Genomic DNA, 26,430 nt, shown 5'->3' with positions numbered 1-26,430 from the left:
TTATGATTTGGCCTAAGTCCCCTGTGCCAACGTAACTTGGAAATATACTATCACTGGAGACTCTATGCAGGCAGATCTCCAATGGAGGAGCTGAAAATAGTTGAAGCTGGATGCATTTCACATGAGACGAGGTCTTAATTAAAACCTAAACTCCTTCAGACCCTGTGCCATGCCCCCAAGCTGGCATAATTTTATACCAGCAAAGAAGGCAGTGTAAGTTAAAGCACTCCTATTGCACTCAACGGAGAGACAAAATATACTACCCTCCACTTCCTTACATATCACAAAGAAACATTCCAATTAACTCCCTACCTAAACACAACATATAATATAATGTGGATTACATAGGTTAACTGTGTATTAAGCCTACTGTATGGGAAATCCTGCCTTGTAGGAGAGGGCTGTTCTAGATTGCTTTATATCCCATCCCATGATTCTATAAAATTAAACTGTTCCCTTCATTGTTGGATTGCCTGCCGTGCTGCCCTATTATGCAAAGCACCCCATCAAATTTGTTGATCAGGCACCAAATGGTAATTATGGTGTTCTTTATTGAAAGCCGCATTGGATCATATCCAACTGCAGGACTGGGGTGTGGGTGGGTGTATATGTGTGAAGAAAAGCCTTTTCTAAGAATCCCTCCTTATTATGTAGTGAGCATCCAGCTAATACCTTCCCTGAAAACCTGCTTAAGAAGTTGTCAAGTCTGGCAGGAGTTTCTTCAAAGAAAGAAGAAAATTCATACTCCTTTTCTTCCTTATTTCCTGTTAAATTGCTGATATAATAATATGTTAGGAACTTACATGCATGGTGTTACTTACTCTATTTCTCTATCTAACTGTGAGAAAATTTACTCTAAATGGATGTGGTCAAAAAGCCTATTTTACTGATTGGTTTACCAAATCCCCTTCAATCCTTCTGTACTATGCATGCAAGAGTTCAAACTGGGATCACTGACCCCTGAAAATATTCTGTTAATTGGAATTCTAATAGCAATCTTTTGGAACACTGAGTATGGCAGTTTTTTAGCATGCTAGTACAGCATTTTAGACAAAACATTTCTTTTTATGCTGTATTATTTTGAATTCTCTTGTTTTCTTCTATTTTCATTGGTAAAATAAACTCTTTAAATTTGGGTCTTGGCAAACTCAGGATTGCTGCTTCTTAAGAGCATAACATGTTTGTGGGTAAGAGAGCAAAAGACAAAGATAATGCCTCTGGCCAGCGACGATTGGAAAGGTTAAAGTTTCTGCTGCAGATTTTGCCCTGTATAGAGCATAATCAGATGGTGGTGGTGGTGGGGAATCGCATTTCCCTACTGTCACTTTTCTGCCCCATCCCACCATACTTCCTCTTTCTTCCCAGAGAAGTAAACAAATCCCATGGTCCATTCAGGGGCTGTTTCTATCACGCTGCTTTTCCTGCACATAGCAGGAAATGGCGACACATTCCATTCCCCCCCCCAAAAGTCAAATAAAAACAGTCTATTTTGTGACGGGAAAAGGGCAAGAAGGAGTGGGACGCAGGTGGTGGTGGTGGGGATGGCATCGTATAAAGGACGCATGAAAAACCATGAATGGGCAGTAGCGACCATGCGATAAAATGTTCATCTGATGAACCCCATAATATCATACGCCTCATCCTGAAAAGCTTCTCCTAGTTGCAGAAACATCAACATAAGGAGTAGTGGTGGCGCACAGCAGTTAAAAGTAAAAGGAAAGAGCCATTCTGGATTAGATCATGAGTCAATCTGTCACATGGAAGTTATGAAGCAGGTTTTTCTAGTCTAAGACCTAGTTCACATGGAAAGTCAAACCATGATTTAATTAACTATAAATTGTTGAACTGTGGGTTGTCATTATGTGTGAACCCAGAACTATGGTTTAGCTATGGGATGTTAACCAGAAAGAACCCACAAAGGGAATTCATGGTTTGTTGTTGGGTTGTGAATTGTGGGTTGTTTAAACCATGGCTTGTTGTTACATGCGAACCTACAATCTTGGATTATTCATGGTTTTTTTCCAGGTTTCAGAGGCAGTGGGCAAGTGCAGACAAAAAACCCTACCTCTTTACATGCCAGTACTGCAGTGCCGCAAAGACGCTTGGAATACAGAGAGGGAGCAACCAAAGGATAAGGGAAACAAACAACCCAGGGACTGAGAAAACAAGCCATAGTTTGTTCAATCATCTGCTAGACAAGCCCTGGGTGAGGCAAGAAGCCATGGTTTAAATAAACCATGGGTTAATGTTACATGCAAATGCCTGCATGAGAAGGGAGAACAGGGATCGCTGGGTGGTGCAATTTGGTTTTTGGTTGTAAAGTTTAAAAGGTCTAGTGAGAGGGGGGATGATTTTAGGATTAACTTCCGGATTTTGAGGAATTAGATATACATTGGTGTAACTCTAGCACCACTTGTCTCCTTACTTCCTTTTATGTTCCTGTAATACATATTCAATTTATATAAAAACAGATTATTACAAACATACCATATACCATAAATACTCTCTCTATAAAGAAAGCTGAACTTTGTAGGTCTACTTGGAATTTCTCCTTTTCTCAGGAAGAAGATAAGGTGAAACAGGCTTTGTGCCACAATGAAACAGTTCACAGAAGAGTACATACACTTAAGAATGGATGTAAAGAGCAGTAAGCATCATGTATTCCTACAGTTTCTTTCCCTTCACTTCTGTTTTTGTGTGTGAAAGGATGTGGATTAAAATCCTCATCTCCTGCACAAAAACAAGTATGTATGCTTGTAAGGGTTGTTCAGGAAGTCATGTCTTATATTCATACCCTTCATAATTCTTTATACATAGAGAAGTATTTGCTACAAACAAGGAAGGTCAGCCTCAGTAAAGCCATGCCAATCTTTTCCTCTGCTTAGATTTCTACTCAGGAAGTGTTCTTTGTGGTTTTCAGAGATAGCCTTAAAAAGGCTGGAATGGGCCCTACCTTGGTGAAGTTCACATTATGAAATGTTTTGGTCTTTTCTCAAGAGGAGTTTACTTGCACTTCTCTGATCTCTTTCACCTCCACTTCTCAATAAGAACAGTACACAAATTAATGAGAGTATTGAGGCCTTGTTAAACTGAAAAGAATCGTTTGCAAGGGAGATCAAACGGCTTTCACCTTCCAGAGTAACAGTTAAACATAATTCTAGGACTAAGGGGTGGAACTATTGGCTGTCCTACTGGAGCTTTCTATATCTATATCTATATCTATATCTATATCTATCTATCTATCTATATATATTTAAAAACTTTTTCCTGAATTTCTGGGAATTCCAAGTGATCATTATCAGGATACTCTTGTATTCCAGTTGAACTGTATCTCTAGTTAACAGATAGTAGTTACCTGTCTATTAATGGGAAGTTTTGAAATCCACGGCTTTTCATAACTGCGCACAGCAGAGATGGACGATATACTGGTCTGCCGCAGTTCCTGTCTAGTGTGTTGCTCTCGCTTCTTCTCAGATGGCTCTTTAGTCTGTTCTTGCTTTCTCAGGCAAGCCTAAGAAACAAAGCATGCATCTATCTGAAGTAAAGTGCTTGATGTGGGGCCCCAGTTGCTAACACTCCTTTTTTAGGGAAGGTACTTGAGAGGGTTGTGGCGGAGCAACTGCAGGCACTCTTGGAGGATACTGATTATCTAGATCCATTCCAGTCTGGGTTCCGATCTGGTTACAGGACTGAATCAGCCTTGGTCGCCCTGATGGATGACCTTTATCGAGAGAGGGACAGGGGGAATGCAACCCTGTTAATCCTGCTCGATCTCTCAGCGGCTTTTGATACCATCGACCATGGTATCCTCCTGGATCGACTCTGTGGGATGGGCATCGGAGGCACTGTTTTACAGTGGTTCCGGTCCTACCTACGGGGTCGCTTTCAAAGAGTAGCATTGGGTGATCAGTCCTCGGCCTCCTGGCAATTGAGCTATGGAGTGCCGCAGGGCACCATCTTGTCCCCAATGTTACTTAACATCTATATGAAGCCGTTGGGAGCGGTCATTAGGGGATTTGGAGCTAAATGCCATCAATATGCTGATGACACACAGCTCTATCTCCCTGTGACAACTGAATCAGGTAAGGCTGTGCAGGTCCTGGACCAGTGCCTAGACTCAGTAATGGGCTGGATGAGGGCCAATAAACTGAGACTAAATCCTGGCAAGACGGAAGCCCTGTGGGTGAGTGGTTCCCGAGTCCGGGAGACAGGCTCATTGCCAGTTCTGGATGGGGTTGCACTGCCTCTGAAAGAACAGGTTCGTAGTTTGGGGGTACTCTTAGACCCATTTCTGTTGTTGGAGGCTCAAGTAGCCGCCACGGCTCGGAGTGCCCTTTACCATCTTTGGTTGGTTCGCCAACTACGGCCTCTCCTGGACAGGGATAGCTTGACCACGGTGGTACAGGCATTGGTAACCTCAAGATTGGATTACTGCAACGCGCTCTATGTGGGGCTGCCCTTGAAGCTGCTCCAGAAGCTGGAGCTAGTGCAGAATGCTACAGCTCGGCTGTTGTCTGGAGTTGCTCCTTTCCAGCATGTAACTCCTCTGCTGAAGAAACTGTGGCTGCCTATTCGCTACCAGGCCAGGTTTAAGGTTCTTGTACTTGTGTACAAAGCCCTAAACAACTTGGGACCAGGATACCTGGGAGAGCGCCTTCTCCCTTACCACCCTGCCCGATCACTGAGGTCATCCAAGGGCCTGCTCCTGGTGGTTCCACATAGATCCATCCTCCGATTGGAATCCACCAGGGGAAGAGCCTTCAGCGTGGTGACGCCCCTCCTGTGAAATTCCCTGCCTCTGGAAGTCAGGCAGGCACTAACCTTGTACTCCTTTCGGCGCCTCCTGAAAACATCTTTATTCCAAGAAGCTTTTCTTTAACATGCAGCCTTGGATTACTGTTATTGCTTCTTTTAAATTTTGTTTTAACTGTTTTTATTCTGTTTTTATTTTCATTTTACCTTGTACACCACTCCGAAATTTTTCAATGGGGAGCGGTATATAAATATTCTAAATAAATAATTAAACAAAGAGACACCTCAACCTCCAGCCCCAGCCCTCAATGCTTTGGGCTCACGTTCTACATGGGAAAATCAACACAGTGAATGAACCTTCTTACCTGATACTCTGTATCCATTTTGTGCTGCATCTCTCTCAGGTACTGAGCATCACTGATAAACTTCTGTCTTTCCTTTGCTTCATACATGGCAATGCTTCAGGAAAACCTATATAAATAAAAACAGACAGTCATAAGACAGGTACTGATCATGCAGAATTATTTATTTATTTATTTATTTATTTATTACATTTATATCCCGCCTTTTTTCCTCCCAGGAACCCAAGGTGGCATACATAATCCTCTTCCTCTCCATGTTATCCTCACAACAACCACCCTGTGAGGTAGGTTGGGCTAAGAGTATGTGACTGGCCTAAAGTCACCCAGTGGGTTTCCATGGCCAAGTGGGGACTAGAACCTGGATCTCCTAACTCCCAGTCTAACACCTTAGCCACTACACCACACTGGAATTCTCTGTGCTTTTCCTTCAGAGTCAACATCAGACTATGATGGGCTACAAAAACAACTCCAATGTTATCAAAACCACTTTAAGCTTTGGAAGCTTGCTGCTCGATTCCTATTTAAAACAGAAAGGGAGTCCAACCACAAACATTGGACATCAATATCTAGTGATATTTTCAGGCTTAGAGAAATGGGGCAAATCAAAACCCATTTAAAAGAAATAGGTTAGCAGCTTTCACATGGAGCTCGAGGATGTTGACAAGGTGCTTGGACAGGTCCGCGCAACCACCTCTGTACTGGATCCTTGCCCCTCTTGGCTAATAAAAGCTAGTAGGGATGGAACAGCCGGCTGGGCCAAGGAGGTGATTAATGCCTCTCTATGAGAGGGAGTGGTCCCAGACTGTCTGAAAGAGGTGGTAGTGAGACCACTCCTGAAGAAAACTTCCTTGGACCCGGAAAATCTTAGTAACTACAGGCCGGTAGCAAATGTTCCATTCCTGGGCAAGGTCCTTGAGCGGGTGGTGGCGGGCCAGCTCCAGACACTCTTGGATGAGACTAATTATCTGGATCCATTTCAGTCGGGTTTCAGGCCTGGCTTTGGCACGGAAACAGCCTTGGTCACCCTGTATGATGACTTATGTCGGGAGAAAGACAGGGGGAGTGTGACTCTGTTGATTCTCCTTGATCTCTCAGCGGCTTTCGATACCATCGACCATGGTATCCTTTTGGAATGTCTGGCTGAGTTGTGAGTGGGGGGCACTGCATTGCAGTGGTTCTGCTCCTACTTGGCGGGTCAGCTCCAGAAGGTGGTGCTTGGGGTACATTGCTTGGCCCCATGGACTCTCCAGTATGGGGTTCAGCAGGGGTCGGTCTTGTCCCCCATGCTGTTTTAACATGTACATGAAACCGTTGGGTGCAGTCATCCAGAGTTTTGGAGTGCGCTGTCATCAGTACGCTGACGACATGCAGCTCTACTGCTCCTTTTCATCTTCATCAGGTGTGGCTGTGGATGTGCTGAACCGGTGCTTGGCTGCGACAATGGACTGGATGAGGGCTAATAAACTGAAACTCAATCCAGACAAGACTGAGATGCTGCTGGTGGGTGGTTCCTCTGATCGGATGGGGGGCATTCAACCAGTTCTGGATGGGGTTGCATTCCCCCTGAAGGAGCAGTTCATAGCTTGGGGGTTCTCCTAGAACCATCTTTGTCACTTGAGGCTCAGGTGGCCTCGGTGGCATGGAGTGGTTTCTACCAACTCCGGTTGGTGGCCCAGCTACGCCCCTATCTAGACAGGGATAACCTAGCTTCAGTTGTCCATACTTTGGTAACTTCCAAATTAGATTACTGCAATGCCCTCTACATGGGGCAGCCTTTGAAGATGGTCTAGAAGCTGCAGCTTGTGCAAAATGCGGCGGCCAGATTGATAGCTGGAACAGGGAGGTTTGAGCATATAACATCGATTCTGGCCCGCTTGCATTGGCTGCCTATATGTTTCCGAGCCCAATTCAAGGTGCTGGTTTTAACCTATAAAGCCCTACATGAACTCCTCTCCCGACATGAACCTAACCGTACACTGCGCTCAACATCTAAGGTCCTCCTCCGAGTGCCTACTCCGAGGGAAGCTCGGAGGATGGCAACAAGGGAGAGGGCCTTCTCAGTGGTTGCCCCCCGACTGTGGAATGATCTTCCCGATGAGGCTCGCCTGGCGCCAACATTGTTATCTTTTCGGCGCCAGGTCAAGACTTTTCTCTTCTCCCAGGCATTTTAACAGCATTTAACAACGTTAAGTTTGTTTTTAATGGACCCCAGAACTGTTGTTTTTAAATGGATACTGTTGTTTTTATACTGTTTATGTTTTTGATGGTTTTTAAATTTTGTATACTTTTAATGTTACCATTTTTAATTGTTGTAAACTGCCCAGAGAGCTTCGGCTGTGGGGCGGTATATAAATGTAATAAAATAAATAAATAAATAAATGGGACATCCTCCAAAAGATCAAACTATGATGATTAGCCACAGCTTAATTTCTAAGATGTATTGCTTCCTGAAATTGGCTATCTAACAAAGGGTTAATAATGATATCTTTAAAAGACCCAAATGGATCCCAAAGTTATACTATGCCTTCTTCTTACTAAGAATTATCAAAGGTATTCTAGGTGTATCAAAAGTTAGTAGAGGTCTTTTAGCCAATTTACGAGTTTGCAAGATTCTACTGTTACCAAATCAATGTGTCATGGAGAAAGTTGAAGTAGAAAACCCAAATGCTGAAAGGCAAGACTTTTTAACTGCCAAGAAGGCATATCAAGCACTAATTGGGTTGCAACACAACTTTTATTAAATTTACTAAATTTGAGGTGAAGTTTGCTTATTTTGTTGGTCACCAAATATTTTACTACCCTGATTGAGAGGCTCAGAGTGAAGATATTCAATCTTAGAACATTGTAAATGCTAAAATGAAAGATAGTGGCTGTTTTGAATTTATTAACTCCTTTGATGTTTTGCTGTTCCAGGAAATTTGGGCTAAAAAATGAGCCAAAAGGTTCTGTGATTGGAATGGTAGAAGCTAGTTCTACTAGACCTAGTGCAGGACTTGCCTGCCTTGTCTCTCTCTCACTTGATCTGTCCGTTACTTGGCTGCCCCTCTGTAATCCAATTGTTATGGTAGTTCTGATAAAATTTAAAGCTTGTAGGTTTTTTTTGCTTTTTAGCATATACTTATATACTGTACAAGGCAGGAAGTGAAGGCCAGCTGTGATAAATTGGAACAATGCTGTATTTTGACAGAATCTCATCATTCTTCAGCTCATTTAATTATTGCTGGTGATCTTAAGGCAAGAATTGGTTCAGATAATGATACAGTACATTCTTCTAAACACTGGCATCTGAGGGATTTGAATGGCTGCCCAACTAGATTCTTAAAGGAGCAAAAGATCAATTACAGTTTTTGTTTAGCTCATTTTTATTAGACATACAGGTATGATAATTTTAAACAGAAATTGGGGGATTGGTAAAATAGAATATTTATATTTCGTTATAGAGGAAGTAGTATGGTTGATTATATGATAGTTTCAGGATCAGTGTATAAGTTCTATAAATAATTTGATGTGGAGAATTGGCTTGATAGTGATCATTTGCCACTGATTACTAATTTGGCTATCCCATCCTCCATGCATTTAGCTTCAAATCGGCATGCTTATCATTTTGAATTGGATTTTTTTTTAAAAAAAAAAAGGGGGGGGAGAAATGATTATTAAAACTGGAAGAGAAAATTCCTTGAAGTATTCCAAAAGGATAGGAACACTGACATTCTGTAATCTTTTGTCTAATTCTTGCTCCTCAGAAGAATATTATTGCTGATAGAGTCCAAACAAAGAGAGGCCCAGTATCTTTAAATATATATTTAAAAAACACAGAACAACTTCTATCAACAGTATAAAAAGACAACGTTAGAAACTTTGCAGATTCCTTCTTCCAGCAAAGGCGTACAAGTCCCTAATCACTTATAAGAAGCAACCAATGATGTAGGGATCATGGAAGTTACGGATAGCTGCCACCTCCTACAAAGATAGTAAAACATTCTGGAAAATGGTTTCAGTTGTCTTGAAATGCCTATGTGAATTTCCTGACTATTGCATTACGTTGTGAGTCTGGGAACAACATTTCTATAAATGTGAACCACCCAAAGAGCTTCAAGATATTGGGTGTTACAGAAATGTAATAAATAAGTAAGATCTTTAATGATAGGAAGAGTAGAAAATATATCAGTGCTCCCTGAACAGGATCCAGTTATCATTCAGGAAGTTAGGGATTTGATCTTATATCTGAAACTGGGAAAAGCACCTGGTCCTGATTTTATCTCCCTCATCCCCACCAAATTACTCAAGGTCAATGTGGACTGGTGGGCCCCACTTTTGTTTGCTCTTTAATTTTATTAACAAAGCCAGTCATATGCCTGAAATTTGACATAAAGCAATAATTATTCTAATTCACCAAAAAAGGTGTAAATCTGATCCCATTAAGACCAATAAACCTGCTGTCATTGGAAAATTATATGACAGCTTTCTTTACAATAAATACAAGGCTTGGCTAGAGATAGAAAACGTGGTTCTATCTGTTTTATTCTATCACACCTTGCAAAAAATATTGGTTATGCCAATAAGAGGCTATTTGTGGCCTTTGTGGATCTTAAATCAGCCTTTGATCAAATACCTCTCCAGCATCTGTGGGCTAAGTTAAAGATTACATCAATTGACAAAAGGTTGCTTTTTCTTATAAAGCAATTTTATTTGGAAACTTCCACTTGAATTTGATGTGGAGTTGGTGGCAATCTATCAAATTCTGTAATGTCATCCGCAGAAGTTAAACAGGGGTACAGTCTGACGCCTCGTTTGTTTAATCTTTATATTAATGATCTCACTCCCTATCTTAACTCCCCTGAATTTCACTCACCAAGATTCACAGAAAAAAGGGTGCCCTTACTACTTTATGCAGATGATGCAACTCTTCTTTCTCAAACTCATCAGTTTAATACATTGTTATCTTTTCGGCTAAGGTTAAGATCTTTCTCTTTTCTCAGGCATTTGGCAGCACATGCCAAGTTTAACCAGGACCAGATCTACACCAAGCAGGACATGGCGGTTTGAAAACTGTATATAGTGTGTGACCTGGGCCCCAACAATGGTCACTACTATTAAAAACTGATTTAAAGCAGTAGTGCAGATCCTTGCCAGGTCTTGGGTTTGTTTTATTGATTGCTTAAAGTTGTCACTATGTGTATTGTCTGTTTGTGTTTTCATGTAAATGAATTTTTTAAACTTTGTATACTGTTATCTTCAATGGTTTTTAATCTTGTAAACCACCCAGAGAACTTCAGCTATGGGGTGGAATAAAAATGTAGTAGCAGCAGTAGTAATAATAATAATAATCCATTTATTAAAGGAATTCTCCAATTATTGTTAGAATAAGAATTAAATTATTCCAATCAACTGTGTGAAAACCACATTTTTAGTATTTTCAAAAGATAACAAAAAATAGAGTTGGTCTTTAGACGGATATCCTCTTGAACAAGTCTCAACGTTTATTTATTTATTACATTTTCTTACTGCCCATTAGCTGGGGCTCTCTGGGCAGTGCACATTTAAAAGCTTTAGTTTATTGGCCTACATCCAAGCCATAACTGCATCCAGGCACTGGTTCAGAATGTGCACGGCCTCTCACGATTCAGATGTTACAGAGAAATAGACCTGGGTGTCATCAGCATACTGGTGACACCTTGCCACAAATCTCCTGATGGCTGCTCCCAATAGATTTATATAGATATTAAATAACATTGGGGAAAGGATGTTCAACAGTTCAGCTGCCACGGGACAGAAGTACAGACCCTTAATGCTATTCTCTGGAACCAAACCTGCAAGTATGAGTTTAATCTCTGTAGAACAGCGTCTCCGACCCCCAACTCATGGAGGTGGTCCAGGAGGATACCGTGGTCAATGGTATCAAAAACCACTAAGAGATCAAGTAGTAGTAACAGGGTCACACTCCCCCCTGTCCCAAAGAAGGCTATTTCCAGACTCCTCATTGAGCAGAGCAGAAGAACTGCCCCAGCTGGACTAGAAGCTACATAAGGAAGCCAGCTCCCAGAGAGAGCTGGCTCCCAGCTCCATTGTTACTCTTCAGGGAAAACAGGACAAAGCACAGGCTATTCCAGTACAGTAAGAAAGGCAAAAACAAAAAGGGACAATGGAAGGAAAGGATTCTCCAGTGGTGGTAACCTGCAAGGTATGTGCAATGTTCGTGTTCCTGCCTGAGATCAACATGGCGTACACCTGCAACAAGTGCAAGCTGGTTGCATTATTGGAAGAAAAAGTGAATGTACTTGAGCTATGAGTGCCCACCCTCCAAGGAATAAGAGAAGACAAGGAGTTCTTAGAAACAAAGAATAGCAAAGTTGGAAGGGGCCTACAAGGCCATCGAGTCCAACCCCCTGCTCAATGCAGGAATCCACCCTAAAACATCCCTGACAGATGGTTGTCCAGCTGCCTCTTGAAGGCCTCTAGTGTGGGAGAGCCCACAACCTCCCTAGGTAACTGATTCCATTGTCGTACTGCTCTAACAGTCAGGAAGTTTTTCCTGATATCCAGCTGGAATCTGGCTTCCTTTAACTTGAGCCCATTATTCCGTGTCCTGCACTCTGGTAGGATCGAGAAGAGATCCTGGCCCTCCTCTGTGTGACAACCTTTTAAGTATTTGAAGAGTGCTATCAGGTCTCCCCTCAATCTTCTCTTCTCCAGGCTAAACATGCCCAGTTCTTTCAGTCTCTCTTCATAAGGCTTTGTTTCCAGACCCTTGATCATCCTGGTTGCCCTCCTCTGAACACGCTCCAGCTTGTCTGCGTCCTTCTTGAATTGTGGAGCCCAGAACTGGACGCAATACTCTAGATTCGGCCTAACCATGGCCAAATAGAGAGGAACCAGTACCTCACGTGATTTGGAAGCTATACTTCTATTAATGTAACTAGCTGTACCCGGCCACGCGTTGCTGTGGCTCAGTCTGGTTAAATGGAAAAGAAAGAAAAGAGAAAGCGCACGTTTCTAATATGTTTAATTTCACAATGCTTGTGGGTATACAAAAATTTTTGTTGTTCCATTGTCTGTGCAGATATAGAGATTGTCTGGTTTGCCGACTCTAGAACACGCAACATATAATTGTCCATGTGAGAACCAATCCGTGTCTAGATCTAAACCGCACAGTTCTAAAGATTGGCCCTGAGCTTTGTTGATGGTGATTGCAAACGCCAATCGAATTGGGAATTGCAATCTCTTAAATTGAAATGGCATATCCGTTGGAATCATAGGAATGTGAGGAATGAGGACATCTTCACCTTTGAAAGGTCCTGTCAAGATTGTTCCTTCTATGACGTTGCTCAGTAATTTTTTTACTGCAAGCCGCGTGCCATTGCAAAGCTTTGGCTGGTTGATATTTTGCAACATGATAATTGGCACGCCGATTTTCAATTGCAGTACGTGTGGTGGCATCCCTGGCAGATCGAGTGAATTCAAAAATTCTGTTGGATAATTAAAAGCTTCATCTGCTTCCACAACAGTGTCGATGGACTTGTATGTGACTGCCTCGCTTTGAATGTTAGACTGAATAATATTGTTAAGTTCATAGATGTCTTTGTTCTTGGCCGCAAGAATAGCTCGTTCACTCAGCCAATCGTGATTCTTATAATTGGTTTGAATATTGGGAAATACTTTTTGAACCAATTCTTCTTTTGACGTCACTAAATTGCAGAAGTTATGAGGCAATGAAATTCGTCCTGAGGTCAGATCAACCGGCACCTTTCCGTTCCCAATTTCCAGCAATTGACGTGAGAATATCTCAGCTGATCGATCGTTTTGCAGCTGGACACGCATATTTGTAGTTAATTTTAACGTCTTTACGTGTCGCCACAAAGTAGAGTATTTCAGGGAAGCATTTATTTCGTCCGCTGGTGTCGATCGAGGAATTACAGGTAATGTTTGCCTGAAATCTCCTGCAAGCAATATTAATGCGTTCTGAAATGGTCTGATGTTTCCACGCAAATCTTGCAATGATCGATCAAGAGCCTCAAGCGATTTTTTGTGCGCCATTGTGCATTCATCCCAAACAATAAGTTTGCATTTTTGCAATACTTTTCTCATGCCGGATGCTTTGGAAATGTTGCACATGGGAGTTTCAATGAATTGCATGTTCAATGGCAATTTCAAAGCGGAATGAGCAGTTCTTCCACCTGGTAGCAATGTCGCAGCTATTCCGTACGACGCAAAAGCTAAGGCTATGTCATTTTGGGATCGAATTGCTGCCAGAATCAATGTAATTAGGAACGTTTTACCAGTTCCTCCTGGCACATCTAAGAAGATTTCTCCAACCCCGTTATTGACAGTTTGCATTATTTGATCGTAAATGCCATTTTGCTCAAGCGTTAGCTTAGGAATATTTGATTGCACATACGACAAAAGATCACCCGTGTTGTAATTTTGTTCAGGACGCAATTCTACATCGAACGAAGTATGTTAAATGCATACCAAATGCACAGTTACAAGATGGGGGACATTTGACTCAGCAATACTACAAACGAGAAAGATCTTGGAATTGTTGTAGATCACAAGCTGAATATGAGCCAACAGTGCGATATGGCTGCAAGAAAGGCAAATGCTATTTTGGGCTGCATTAATAGAAGTATAGCTTCCAAATCACGTGAGGTACTGGTTCCTCTCTATTCGGCCCTGGTTAGGCCTCATCTAGAGTATTGTGTCCAGTTCTGAGCTCCACAATTCAAGAAGGACGCAGACAAGCTGGAGCGTGTTCAGAAGAGGGCAACCGGGATGATCAGAGGTCTAGAAACAAAGCCCTATGAAGAGAGACTGAAAGAACTGGGCATGTTTAGCCTGGAGAAGAGAAGATGGAGGGGAGACATGATAGCACTCTTCAAATACTTAAAAGGTATTCACTCTTCAAATACTTCTCGATCCTCCCAGAGTGCAGGACACGGAATAATGGGCTCAAGTTAAAGGAAGCCAGATTCCGGCTGGACATCAGGAAAAACTTCCTAACTGTTAGAGCAGTGCGACGGTGGAATCAGTTACCTAGGGAGGTTGTGGGCTCTCCCACACTAGAGGCCTTCAAGAGGCAGCTGGACAACCATCTGTCAGGGATGCTTTAGGGTGGATTCCTGCATTGAGCAGGGGGTTGGACTCGATGGCCTTGTAGGCCCCTTCCAACTCTGCTATTCTATGATTCTATGATTCTATGAAGCACGTGTCATTTTGACATAACATGAAGAAAGCAGTTAACGTTGTAGCCAGTGGATTCAGGGCTATTTGTTGCACATTTGCAGCTGTGAAATAAACGCGTTGTCCATTTTCTAGATGTACTGCTAAGTGAACAACAGCTGGACTTCGTTCATGTATGGGAAATGAAAGAATTCGCCATACAGCTTCATTGCTGCTTATGTATCTTCCAGCCTGACCAGCATGTGTTCCTTTTACGTCCAACAGATGGTGCTTTTTTTCAAAAAAGCATGTTTTTACCTGTCACAGGTGTGACATCTATATAATATAGGTATATAAAAACACGCGCGTATTCGAATGCAACGTTGTGTCAAAATTTCAAAGCAATCGGTGAAGAACTTTCGGAGATTTAAGATTTTGAACAAACGAACATTTACATTTTTATTTATATAGAAGATAAAAGTATAATAGCATTTGCCTTTCTTGCAGCCATATCGCACTGTTGGCTCATATTCAGCTTGTGATCTACAACAATTCCAAGATCCTTCTCGTTTGTAGTATTGCTGAGCCAAGTTTCCCCCATCTTGTAACTGTGCCTTTGGTTTCTATTTCCTAAATGTAGAACTTGGCATTTATCCCTATTAAATTTCATCCTGTTGTTTTCAGCCCAGCACTCCAGCCTATCAAGATCACTTTGAAGTTTGTTTCTGTCTTCCAGGGTATTTGCTATCCCACCCAATTTTGTGTCATCTGCAAATTTGATCAGCGTTCCCTGCACCTCCTCGTCCAAATCATTAATAAAAATGTTGAAGAGCACTGGGCTCAGGACTGAGCCCTGTCGTACCCCACTCATTGCCTCTCCCCAGTTTGAGAAGGTTCCATTGATAAGTACTCTTTGAGTCCGATTCTGTAGCCAACTGTGAATCCACCTAATAGTTGTTCCATCTAGCCCACTTTTAGCTAGTTTGTTAATCAGAATATCATGTGGTACTTTGTCAAAAGCTTTGCTGAAGTCAAGATATGACATCCACAGCATTCCCACAGTCCACAAGGGAGGTTACCCTATCAAAAAATGAGATCAAATTAGTCTGACAGGACTTGTTCTTGACAAATCCATGTTGGCTTCTAGTGATCACCGCATTGATTTCAAGGTGTTTACAGATTGACTTCTTTATAATCTGCTCCAGAATTTTCCCTGGGATGGATGTCAGACTGACTGGTCTGTAGTTCCCAGGTTCCTCCTTTTTGCCCTTTTTGAAGATAGGGACAACGTTAGCCCTCTTCCAGTTACCCGGCACCTCACCCGTCTTCCATGATTTTGCAAAGATAATAGACAAAGGTTCTGAGAGTTCTTCCGCTAGCTCCTTCATTACTCTAGGATGCAGTTCATCGGGCCGTGGCGATTTGAACTCATTCAAGGAAATTAGGTGTTCTTTGACCATTTGTTTATCAATTCTGTTCTTAGACAGAACAGTGGGACTTCAACAGCAGAGAGAAGCACAGGAGGTGGAAGAGCAACAGCAAGCTGAAGCAGAAGTGGGGAATGCTGAGGTGAGGAAAGGGTGACAGGAGCAGAAGAAGTAGAAGACACTCTGCACCAATAGAACCACTAGAGCTATGTAACTACTTTCAGCTGCTGGAAGATAAGACTAGAAGACAGTCTGCAGAGGAAGAATTACACAGGATCCCATGCAGCAGTGAGCAAGAGGCAGAAGGTCAGTTGAGCAGAGGCAACAATACCAAGGCCTACAACAAGAATAGTAGTTGTGGGAGAGACCCTGTTGCATGGGATTTAAACTCAAGTATGTTGCAAAGACCCATGGACTTGCCAGGTATGCTATCTCCCTGGAGGACAGATTTGAGATGTGACTGAAGGGTTGCCAAAGCTCATCAAGCCCACTGATACATCCTTTCCTTCTCATTCATGTGGGAACAAATTATACTGCCATGCGGAGCTATGAAGAAATCATCTCAGCCTTTGAAGGCTTGGGAAGGAAACTCAAGAACTTTGGGGCCCAGATAGTTTTCTCATACATCCTCCCAGTTTGTGGAAGAGGAGTAGAAAGGGAAAGAAAAATACTCTGGGTGAACAACTGGCTACGAAGATGGTGCTGATGTGAGTGATTTGGATTCTGGGACCATGGGCCGTGCTACTTGGAAGATGGACTGCTGGCAAAGGACAGGTTGCACCTCACAAGAGCTGGGAAGAATGTGTTTGGCCATAGCATGAAGAACTTCATCAGGAGGGCTTTAAACTGAATCCTATGGGGGTGGGGGATGTAAACTTGGAGGCAATGAGGATGAAGGCTTGTGCACATAACAGAGGGAATAGCTCTAACAGCACCCCAAAATAATCTTCACAACAGTATAGAAAAGAAGCCAGACTATAAAGCACATGGTCTTCAATGTCTGTATACTAATACCCAGAGTATGGGAAACAAACAGAACGAACTTGAAAATACATGAAGGCAAATACAACTTGACAGGTATAACTGAAACTTTTCAAAAAAGGACATTTTAAAGGCACAATTACAAACAATTCCGACATGGAGAAAAGATAGAAGACAACAGAAGAAACCAATGTGGCTCCACAAAAAGCTTAGAGATGACCTGAAAACAAAAAAGGAGACATATAGGAAGTGGAAGGAAGGCCAGGCTACAAAAGAAGAGTACAAACAGGTAGCACAGAAGTGCCATCAGGAAGGCTAAAGCTGAGAATGAGCTGAGGCTAAAACAACAAAAAAGCTTTCTTCGGGTATGTGCATAGTAAAAGACAGAGGAAAGAAATGGTGATTCAACTGCTTAATGAGGATGGCAAATTGATAACAGATGACAAAGAAAAGGCCGAAATGCTCAATTCCTACTTTGGCTCAGTCTTCTCCCAAAAGCAAGTCTTTGACCACCACCACCCCTCCAAAATTTTCCCAGGGATTGATGTCAGACTGACTGGTCTGTAGCTCCTGGGTTCCTTCTTTTTGAAGATAGGAACATTTGCCCTACTCCAGTCATCTGACAGAGATAATAGACTGTGGCTCTGAGAGTTCTTCTGCCAGTTCCTTTATTACTCTAGGATGCAGTTCATGGGCCCTGTAGATTTTAACTTATTCAGTGTAATTAGGTGTTCCTTGACCATTTGTCTATCAATCTCAAGATCAGAGATAGCTGTGAGGAAGTCCTCTGAGGGAATTCCTCCAGGGGGCCAGGCTTGGAGCGATGTGGACTGGATTGGAGTGCCTGGCAGACTGGAGGTTCTGCACCCTTTTACTAGACAGTTATGTGGTCTTGGTGGCCTCTGGAATGTACTCCCCATTGACATTAGGAATGCATCTCCAGTCTTGATCTCTAGACATCTGCTCAAGAATCATCTCTTTCTGCAGGGCTTTCCTGAAGGGTGATCCAGCCAGTATGGTTATAGTTGATAAGTGAATATTCTACTGTTCATTATTATTGTATTTTATGTTTTTATCATTTCTGTTAACTACTTTAATAGCCTACTGGAAAGCATATAGAAATCTATAAGACCATTACTTTTATCCTATGCATTACTATGGCAGCACCCCGCTCCCAGCAACTCAGGGAAAGCAAACTATTGATTGATTTCTCCTATGCCTTATTTAAATTCCACATAACAAGGGTAACAGGTTCGTAATAGGTGCAACTTGGCTAAACTGGAGGGAGTGGGGGGAAGGGCTAATGCAGGGATGGAGAACTAATTTTGGAAGAGGATAGATGACCCCACCCAACACAGGCCAGATGACATGAAGGTGCATGGTCATATACTCTGATGCCTTCCAGACCCCAATTTCACTGCGCAGCGGTTTTCCTCCTTGGCCAGGGAACTGGCTTTGCTGCACTTCACTCCCAATTGGGACAGCAAGCAGATTCCCCAAAGCAGAATCCTGGAATCTTAATTGGGAAAGGAAATGGCGTGCTAAGGGAAGTCTTCACTGTTATCGCCATTCACTGATTCACAGGGGCTATAGTTCACTGGCAGAGCACATGCTCTGTATGTACAGAGCCGTTCCAAAGTTCAATCCCAGCATCTCTGAGGGCTAGGAAAGAATCCTGCTTGAAACCCTAGAGATCTGCTGCTCGTCAGCATGGTCTGACTCAGTATAACGCACCTATGTTCCTTATAGCAATGGGGTTCCTCTCCCCACTAACCAGCATGCTGCAAGGATTTGAGGAGTGGGCAGATGAGGCCACAGGCCAATGACTTCCCATTCCTGGACTTATGGAATCACTTATTGTTCCCATTTGCTTTTCTGTACTTACAATGGCCTTAACCTTAGGATGCTTTTAGTATGTTTTTTAGGAAGTTTTAACGATGTATACTGTGTTTTGATTAATATTTTATGTGTTTTATACTTGTTGTTCCCCGCCTTGATCAGGATGGAGAGGCAGGTTAGAAATAAATTTATTATTATTATTATTATTATTATTATTATTATTATTATTATTATCCTTAAATGCACTCACACTCAGGATCACTGCAGCTGCTGTTGCCCTCTCATTGCGGTGCTCTACTGTGCAGAATAGATCCTCTGGAGGCAGGCTTGCCACACTATGTACAGCAGAAGGAAAGGGAGGAGGGAGAAGGAAAGGGCAACGGAGAGGGAAGGAAAGGGCATGGGGGAAATGGAAGCTTATATTAGAGAGAAAGCAGAGAGGGAGTCAAAGTCAACCAGGCACTGTGGTTCTCTGAAGTCCAAACATTCTGTTTCCCTTGGCATTTTCAGTGACTTAACAATATTCTGAGAACTGTAACATGTCACAGGTGGGAATATCTCCCCCAGCAGATAGCTCTGACCAAATTTAGCAGAAAATAATTCTGGATGTGAACAGCTGCTATACAAGGTGCATAATTTGCCCCTAGGGCTTATATTAACTAAACATGCTCTGTGACAGAAAGAGACCAATTTTGTATCATAAAAGTACTAAGATAGCATGTGGGATAAGTGCTCTGTGCACTAAAGAAATAAGAAATGTGAACTGCCCAGAGAGTTTAGGCTATGGGGCAGTATACAAATGTAATAAATAAAATTAGGGAAAAGCAAACCGGAGAGGCTACAAGACCAGTAACTTGCTCAAGAACCTCACTACAAGGTAGAGGTGTGGTCTGAGCCCCAGAACCTTAAGATCATCTACAGGAGCCCTTCTCCGTGAGCCCCTGCCAAAGGAAGTGAGGCAGGTGGCTACTAGGAGGAGGGCTTTCTCCGCTGTGGCACCCCGGTTGTGGAATGAGCTCCCCAGAGAGGTCCGCCTGGCGCCTACACTGTACTGCTTTCGTCGCCAGCTGAAGACCTTTTTATTCTCTCAGTATTTTAACACTTAATTTTAACTTAAATTTAAATCTTACTGTTTTAACTCTGTATTTTAATCTTATATCAATTTTGCTGTGTGGTTTTATCCTGGTTGTGCTTTTTATACTGTATTTTGTAATTGTGCTTTTAACCTGTTGGTTGTTTTATTGTGGTTTTAATTTTTGTGAACCGCCCAGAGAGCTTCGGCTATTGGACGGTATAAAAATGTAATAAATAAATAAATAAATAAATAAACTCAAACTCACTCCTTGGAAAGTTCTCCAGTTCTCTCTCACTCTCCCCTTAACACCCCACACTCCCAGTACACAAGGTCCAGTTGCCCTAGCCATTCATTTCTCTCACTCTCAGGATCACTTTGGTATGGTTAGTCTCTACTTAATGGAATATATAGCTACGGCATGGGAAAAGAGGATCTCCCACAGCATAAAAGGGAATCTATACAGGTAGAATAATCCCCTCTTGTGCCCATATTTATTAGATTCTCCCTAGTTTAGCAAGGAAGGCTTTAGATGTGGGAGGGATATGTCGGTGCTGCTAAAATGGCGGGCAAGTTTCTCCTGCTGGGAGCGGAAGTTGAAACTTCCTCGCATAAATGAAGAGGCTCCCAGAAATAATCTCTCCATACAGAAGGAAAAACGTAGATGGAGTCAGAGGTTGTTTCCTCAAACTCAGCCAAGGTGTGCATATATGTGTGCTTGTTGATGCCTTTTTCTCTGAATGAGGGCCTCCCTCCTGACATGAAGAGGTAAGGTGAGGTGAGGTGTGTGAGATGAGGTGTGTGAGGTGGGGTGAGGTAGGGTAGGTGAGGTGAGATGGGGGGGTGAGGTGGGGTGTGTGAGATGAGGTGTGTGAGGTGGGGTGAGGTAGGGTAGGTGAGGTGAGATGGGGGGGTGAGGTGGGGTGAGGTAGGGTAGGTGAGGTGGGTGAGATGGGGTGCGTGAGGTGAGGTAGGGTAGGTGAGGTGAGGTGGGTGGGGTGGGGTGGGGTGAGGTGAGGTAGGGTAGGTGAGGTGGGTGAGATGGGGTGCGTGAGGTGAGGTAGGGTAGGTGAGGTGAGGTGGGTGGGGTGGGGTGGGGTGAGGTGAGGTAGGGTAGGTGAGGTGAGGTGAGGTGGGTGGGGTGGGGTGGGGTGGGGTGAGGTGAGGTAGGGTAGGTGAGGTGAGGTGGGTGGGGTGGGGTGGGGTGAGGTGAGGTAGGGTAGGTGAGGTGGGTGAGATGGGGTGCGTGAGGTGAGGTAGGGTAGGTGAGGTGAGGTGGGTGGGGTGGGGTGGGGTGAGGTGAGGTAGGGTAGGTGAGGTGAGGTGAGGTGGGTGGGGTGGGGTGGGGTGGGGTGAGGTGAGGTGAGGTAGGGTAGGTGAGGTGAGGTGGGTGGGGTGGGGTGAGGTGAGGTAGGGTAGGTGAGGTGGGTGAGATGGGGTGCGTGAGGTGAGGTGAGGTGGGTGGGGTGGGGTGGGGTGGGGTGAGGTGGGGGCGCCCCCCTCCCCGCGGCCGGCCCGGGAGACTGAGAGCAGAGGCCTCCCTCGGCTGCTTCGAGTATCTCCCAGGACGGGGGAGGGGCGGGGGCGAGGCGGCGTAGGGGGAGAAGCTGGTTCCCCTTCATAAACCGGTCATGCAGATGTAAATCCACCACCGGAAATGGGGTGGGGTCTGTTCCTGCTGTCAGCGGGTCAGTGACGGCCATAGAAATGAACGAATGAGGACCTTCCGCGCGCCCCTCCCCCATTCGTCCCACAGACGTGGGGTGGGGTGGAAGGGTAGCGGCGTACCCGCGGGCCTCCCACACTCAGGCCACGTCGAAGGGCGCGGAGAGGGAGCGTCAGGGGAATCGGCCTGCCCCGGGGAAACCGCTCACCTTGCCTCGGCCCCTGCCTCAGAGCCGCTCTCTCAGAGCCGGGCAGGCAGCGTCTCCCCGTTGCCATCACAACGCCCACAGTTCCGGTTTAGAAGGGAGGGGGCGTGCGCAATGCCGGAAAGAACGCAGAGAGATAACAGAAGTAGAGTGATACATCACATGTTCTGGATAAAAAAATTGCTAAGTTGACATCAGAGAAGCCATCTTTAAATCTTCACGGATGCGGAAGTGGAAGTTTGCCTTAAAAATCAAGAGAGAAATCCACGATTTTAGTATGGCTGTGAGTGGGCACTAAAAAGTTAAGAAGAAGACATGATAGCACTCTTCAAATACTTAAAAGGTTGTCACACAGAGGAGGGCCAGGATCTCTTCTCGATCCTCCCAGAGTGCAGGACAAGGAATAACGGGCTCAAGTTAAAGGAAGCCAGATTCCGGCTGGACATCAGGAAAAACTTCCTGACTGTTAGAGCAGTACGACAATGGAATCAGTTACCTAGGGAGGTTGTGGGCTCTCCCACACTAGAGGCCTTCAAGAGGCAGCTGGACAACCCTCTGTCAGGGATGCTTTAGGGTGGATTCCTGCATTGAGCAGGGGGTTGGACTTGATGGCCTTGTAGACCCCTTCCAACTCTGCTATTCTATGATAAGAAGAGAGTTTATGTTCTTTTGATCTATATTCTTATTTTGCATGGGAAATTAGTATTTAAATATTGGGGGGGGGGGAAATAGTCCGACTAATGAAAATCATTCTCTCGACGTTGTAAGGGTGTGTGTGCCGTGGTTGAGAGAGTGGCTTATGATAACTTTGCAGTATAGCTTGCTTAGGGTGACCATATGAAAAGGAGGGCTCCTGTATCTTTAACAGTTGTATTCAAATAGGAATTTCAGCAGGAGTCATTTGTATATATGGAGAACCTGGTGAAATTCCCTCTTCATCACCACAGTTAAAGCTGCAGGAGCCGTGCCCTCTTTTAAATCTGGTCACTCTAGTATAGCTCCTGCAACTTTAACTGTAGTGATGAAGAGGGAATTTCACTAGATTCTCCATATATACAAATGACACCTGCTGAAATTCCCTTTTCTATGCAACTGTTAAAGATACAGGAGCCCTGCCCTCCTTTTCATAGGGTCACCCTAAGCTTGCTTATAGCTGGGTTTCTCCATTGATTTCAGGGGGGGCGGGGCGGTCTGTGAAAACCTGGGTACCGCTCTACAACTTTCTATCTCTGTGGTCTGCGGGGGCGGGCAGGCCGTGTGCCAGGCAAGAGGGACAAGCCAATTGGAGAGTCGGGCAGGGTGGACAGAGTGAAGAAAAGTGAGCGAATGGGGAGAGGAAAGGCAGGAAGCGCTGCTCGCGAATCTCGAAGGCAGCGTTGTGCGGTTGCGCGAAGGCTTGCAGTTTACGCTTCCATCGCCGTCGTCATGACGCACCGCACGAGCGCCCCCAAATTCTCGAGGGGAAGCTGTGTTCGTCTGTTGCAGCAAAAACAAGGAAGAGTCTTGGGACACCTTAGAGCAGTGGGTCCCAATTTACTAAGTACTGCGGACCCCTTGTTTTTCAAATGCCAAGCCAAGGACCACCTACTTATGAAAATTTTGTTATCTCTATGGTAGTTACCTGTGCAAAGCAATTTTTTTTGGAGAAAATAAGGGGTAGCCCTTAATAAGCAAAGGATTTTAGGTATACTAAAAACAGACCATAAAATTTGAGATATTACCATGCAAAAATGGCAATGATTTAGTTACGAATATAAAGATGAATTTAATTTTACTAACGTCTAGTTTACAATTGAACAAATTATGACTTGTCTAGCAGCTACTAAACCTAAATGTGATGGGAGAAATCATGCCTCTTTTTGTCCCGAACAATCCCTTCAACATCCGGTTCCATATTTCCCACTTTTAATCTCAAATCTGCATCAACATTGAGCCAATTTCTATGCTTGTTCTTCATATAACAAAATGTCGAAAATGTTTGTTCACAAAGATATGTGGAACAAAAGGGAACTAGATGTTTCAAAGCTTTTTCACCTAACTTCTTATAATCAGGAAAAACCTTCATCCAGAATTGGTCCAGTCTATATTCTTGGGAAAATGATTTCAATGAACCATCACAAGTCAAGTCAGCAAGTGCATCTTGCTCTTCAGCAGACAGAGTTGTGAGTTGTACATCACCACATTCAAAAGGGTTCCTTCTCCATGAGTTTTCAGGATTAGGTGCAGGGAAGTAATCTCTGAAGCTAGTTGCTAAATCACGCAGGTGCTCAGTGATGTTATATTTTACTTCTGGTAGGAATTCGTCATCAGTGAACTCCAGAAATGAATGGTGAATATGTGAATGGTGCCACGGACCCCTGGGTGGGTTATGTGGACCACCAATTCGGAACCACTGTCTTAGTAACAAGCGCAAAACTCTGTTGCATCAGTGCAACTAAAGCAACACCAGTAACCGATTGGAGGGGCGGAGTGGATATCCATTAAACAGCTGGGTAAACTTGGGTGAAAAGCTGCACAACGGTGTATTTACTGAACAAACGATTGTGTGAGGACTCAGGTACATCTTATTGAAAAGTAGCGGTTATTTGGATGATGATTATGATAGCTGGAATGGCCCTTTTCTTGTTTTTGTAGCAATAAACGAACACAGCTGTTATAACGACGGTGGCATATACTAGAGAGATTTATTTAGTGTATTTATATAGCCGCACCATTAGATCTCTGGGCAGCTCCCAATATACAAGTTAATACTTAAATTTAAACTGAGAGGCCCAGGCTAAAAATCAGAAGTTATTTAAAAGGCCCAAGTGAATTAAAAGGCCTTCATCTGGCACCAAAAAGATAGGTATAGAAGTACTAATAAAGTAAGTTGATTTGAATGTCTTCTAAAATTGCTTTAGTTTGCGGTTATTGCATTCAATACTAAATGCTGTGTTGCCGCACTCTCTCTATATAAAACAACTCTGCTGCAAGTCAGGACAGGCTTTTCATCAAATTTAAGCCACAGCAATTTTATCTTTATCTTACATCTTAGTTACCTCCAATGTATTTAGAGGCCCATCATAATATGAGGCCCAAAGCCATGGCTTACTTGGCTTTTCCTAAATCCAGCACTGCCTGTAACTGGTGCCACCTCTGAAAAGTCCCTCTCCCTAGTAGCCACCTTCCTCTCCTTTGGCAGGGGTACTAGGAGGAGGGCCTCTGAAGAAGATCTTAATGTTTGAGTAGGTGTGTATGAGTGGAGGCAAATGTTCACATAACTGGTACCAAGCCATTTAAAATCAGTGTTCTAAATTGGGCCTGGAAATGGATTGTGAGCCAGTGCAGCTGACAAAGCACAGGCATAATATGGTCAAAACATCCAGTTCATAATCTTACAGCCTTATTTTGGTATGCTTCCAGATGGAGGGCTGCTAGTAGTGCCATTTAAATGGTGATTGTACAGTTATTCCACCTTTTCTTCCTTAATGGCTTTTCTGCTGTAAAAAAAAAGATGAAAGAAGTGGCATGAAAATACAGGGCGGCAGTTTACAAGTGGACAATGATGATGTCTGGAGTTCCTATAAAATTCTGTAAATATGGCAGGGCAATGATGAGCTGGACCAGCTGTGGTTTCTGAACTGTTTTTCTACATAGCTTGTCCATGTACAAAAGACTGCAATAATCTAAACAGGGGGTTACCAAAACATAATTAAATACTGCCAAGCTATCTCCATCCAGGTAAGGTTGCAATTACCTTATCAGCTGAAGCTGATAAAATACACTTTGAACCACAAAAGTCACATGAGGCTTTAATACTGCTGAATCACAAAGTACACCAAACTGTGAACCTGATCCTTAGAGGGCGTGGCGATCTCATCTGGAACAGGCTGAACATCTCCTTGTTGTCTCTGAATCGCTGCCTTCATCCATTATATTTCCGCACCTAAGAACTGATGGCCACAGCCTCACCTGCAACTGATCTGATTAAAAAAAGATTATGCCATTGCAAAATCAATATTTTTAAAATGTTCTGGATGGATTGTAGCTTAGAAAGAATAAAATATTGCAGGCGATCTGATTTTTAAATACTGTGCATTAGTATCTCAGAATGCCGTGGAATATTTGAGGGTTATTTCCCCGCTCAAACAAGCTATGTCGCCTGGGTTTGGATGGCATGGCAAGCCATGGCCAGGTGGGTAATTGGGGTAATAGCATTGGCATGCGCTGCGGATTTAAACAAGCCATGGTTGCTTGTTTTGCTTGTGCAAACCGGGTCATTAACTATAGCTGGGTGTAGTAAAACATAGATGCCATTATGAAATGTTTGAATTGAGTGTATGCTACATAAATAAAACGTTGAAAGATAACGCACTGGAGAACTAGTGTGGCGCAGTGGTTAGAGTATTGGATTGGGACTGGGGAGATCTGGGTCTTGGGGAGATCTGACCCCACAGATCTGGGGAGATCTGACCCCACTCAGTCATGAAGCTCACAGGATAACTTTGGACCAGTCACTGATTCTCAGCTTAACCTACCTCACAGGATTGCGGGGAAGATAAAATGGAGAGGAAGAGGATCATGTACACCACCTTGGTTTCCTTGCAAGAGGGAAACGGGAAATAAATGAAATACGTACATACATTACAACTCACAACATTCCTGACCACCGGCCACATTGGCTGGGGCTGATGAGAGTCAAAATGCAAAACGACTGAAGGGCGGCACAGGTTGAGGAAGGCTGGAGTTAAAAAACCCAACAACTTCCAGAAAGTAGAAGACTAAGGCTTCAGCTAGACCTAAGGTTTACTCCGGGGTCGTCCCTGCCTGCTCCCGGGATCCCCTGTGTGTCATTTACATGAACAGGGATGATCCCGGGATAAACCTTAGGTCTAACTGAGGCCTAAGAAGTGCTTATGGTACTCTGAACTCTTTGTAAGGGTAGGGTGCAGCAGCCATAAGTCCTCAGTATGCCAAGAAGCCGTTAGAGA

General features: G+C 43.6%; 1 protein-coding gene across 1 annotated transcript in view; it reads right to left on the bottom strand.

The window, feature by feature from the left end:
• MARCHF10 (membrane associated ring-CH-type finger 10) overlaps positions 1-5,215 on the bottom strand; it is a 50,713-nt gene extending 45,498 nt beyond the window's left edge. Inside the window, exons 1-2 of the mRNA XM_063116715.1 lie at positions 5,118-5,215; positions 3,356-3,511 (exon numbers count right to left, since the gene is read on the bottom strand). Coding sequence (XP_062972785.1) covers positions 3,356-3,511; positions 5,118-5,204 — 243 coding nt within the window. The 5' untranslated portion in view covers positions 5,205-5,215. The remainder of the gene's footprint in view (positions 1-3,355; positions 3,512-5,117) is intronic.
• Positions 5,216-26,430: the final 21,215 nt, after the last annotated feature.

This window comes from Elgaria multicarinata, chromosome 1 (assembly GCF_023053635.1).
Source record: "Elgaria multicarinata webbii isolate HBS135686 ecotype San Diego chromosome 1, rElgMul1.1.pri, whole genome shotgun sequence".
NCBI classification, from domain to species: Eukaryota; Metazoa; Chordata; class Lepidosauria; order Squamata; family Anguidae; genus Elgaria; species Elgaria multicarinata.
This window is presented reverse-complemented; position numbering and strand designations above follow the sequence as displayed.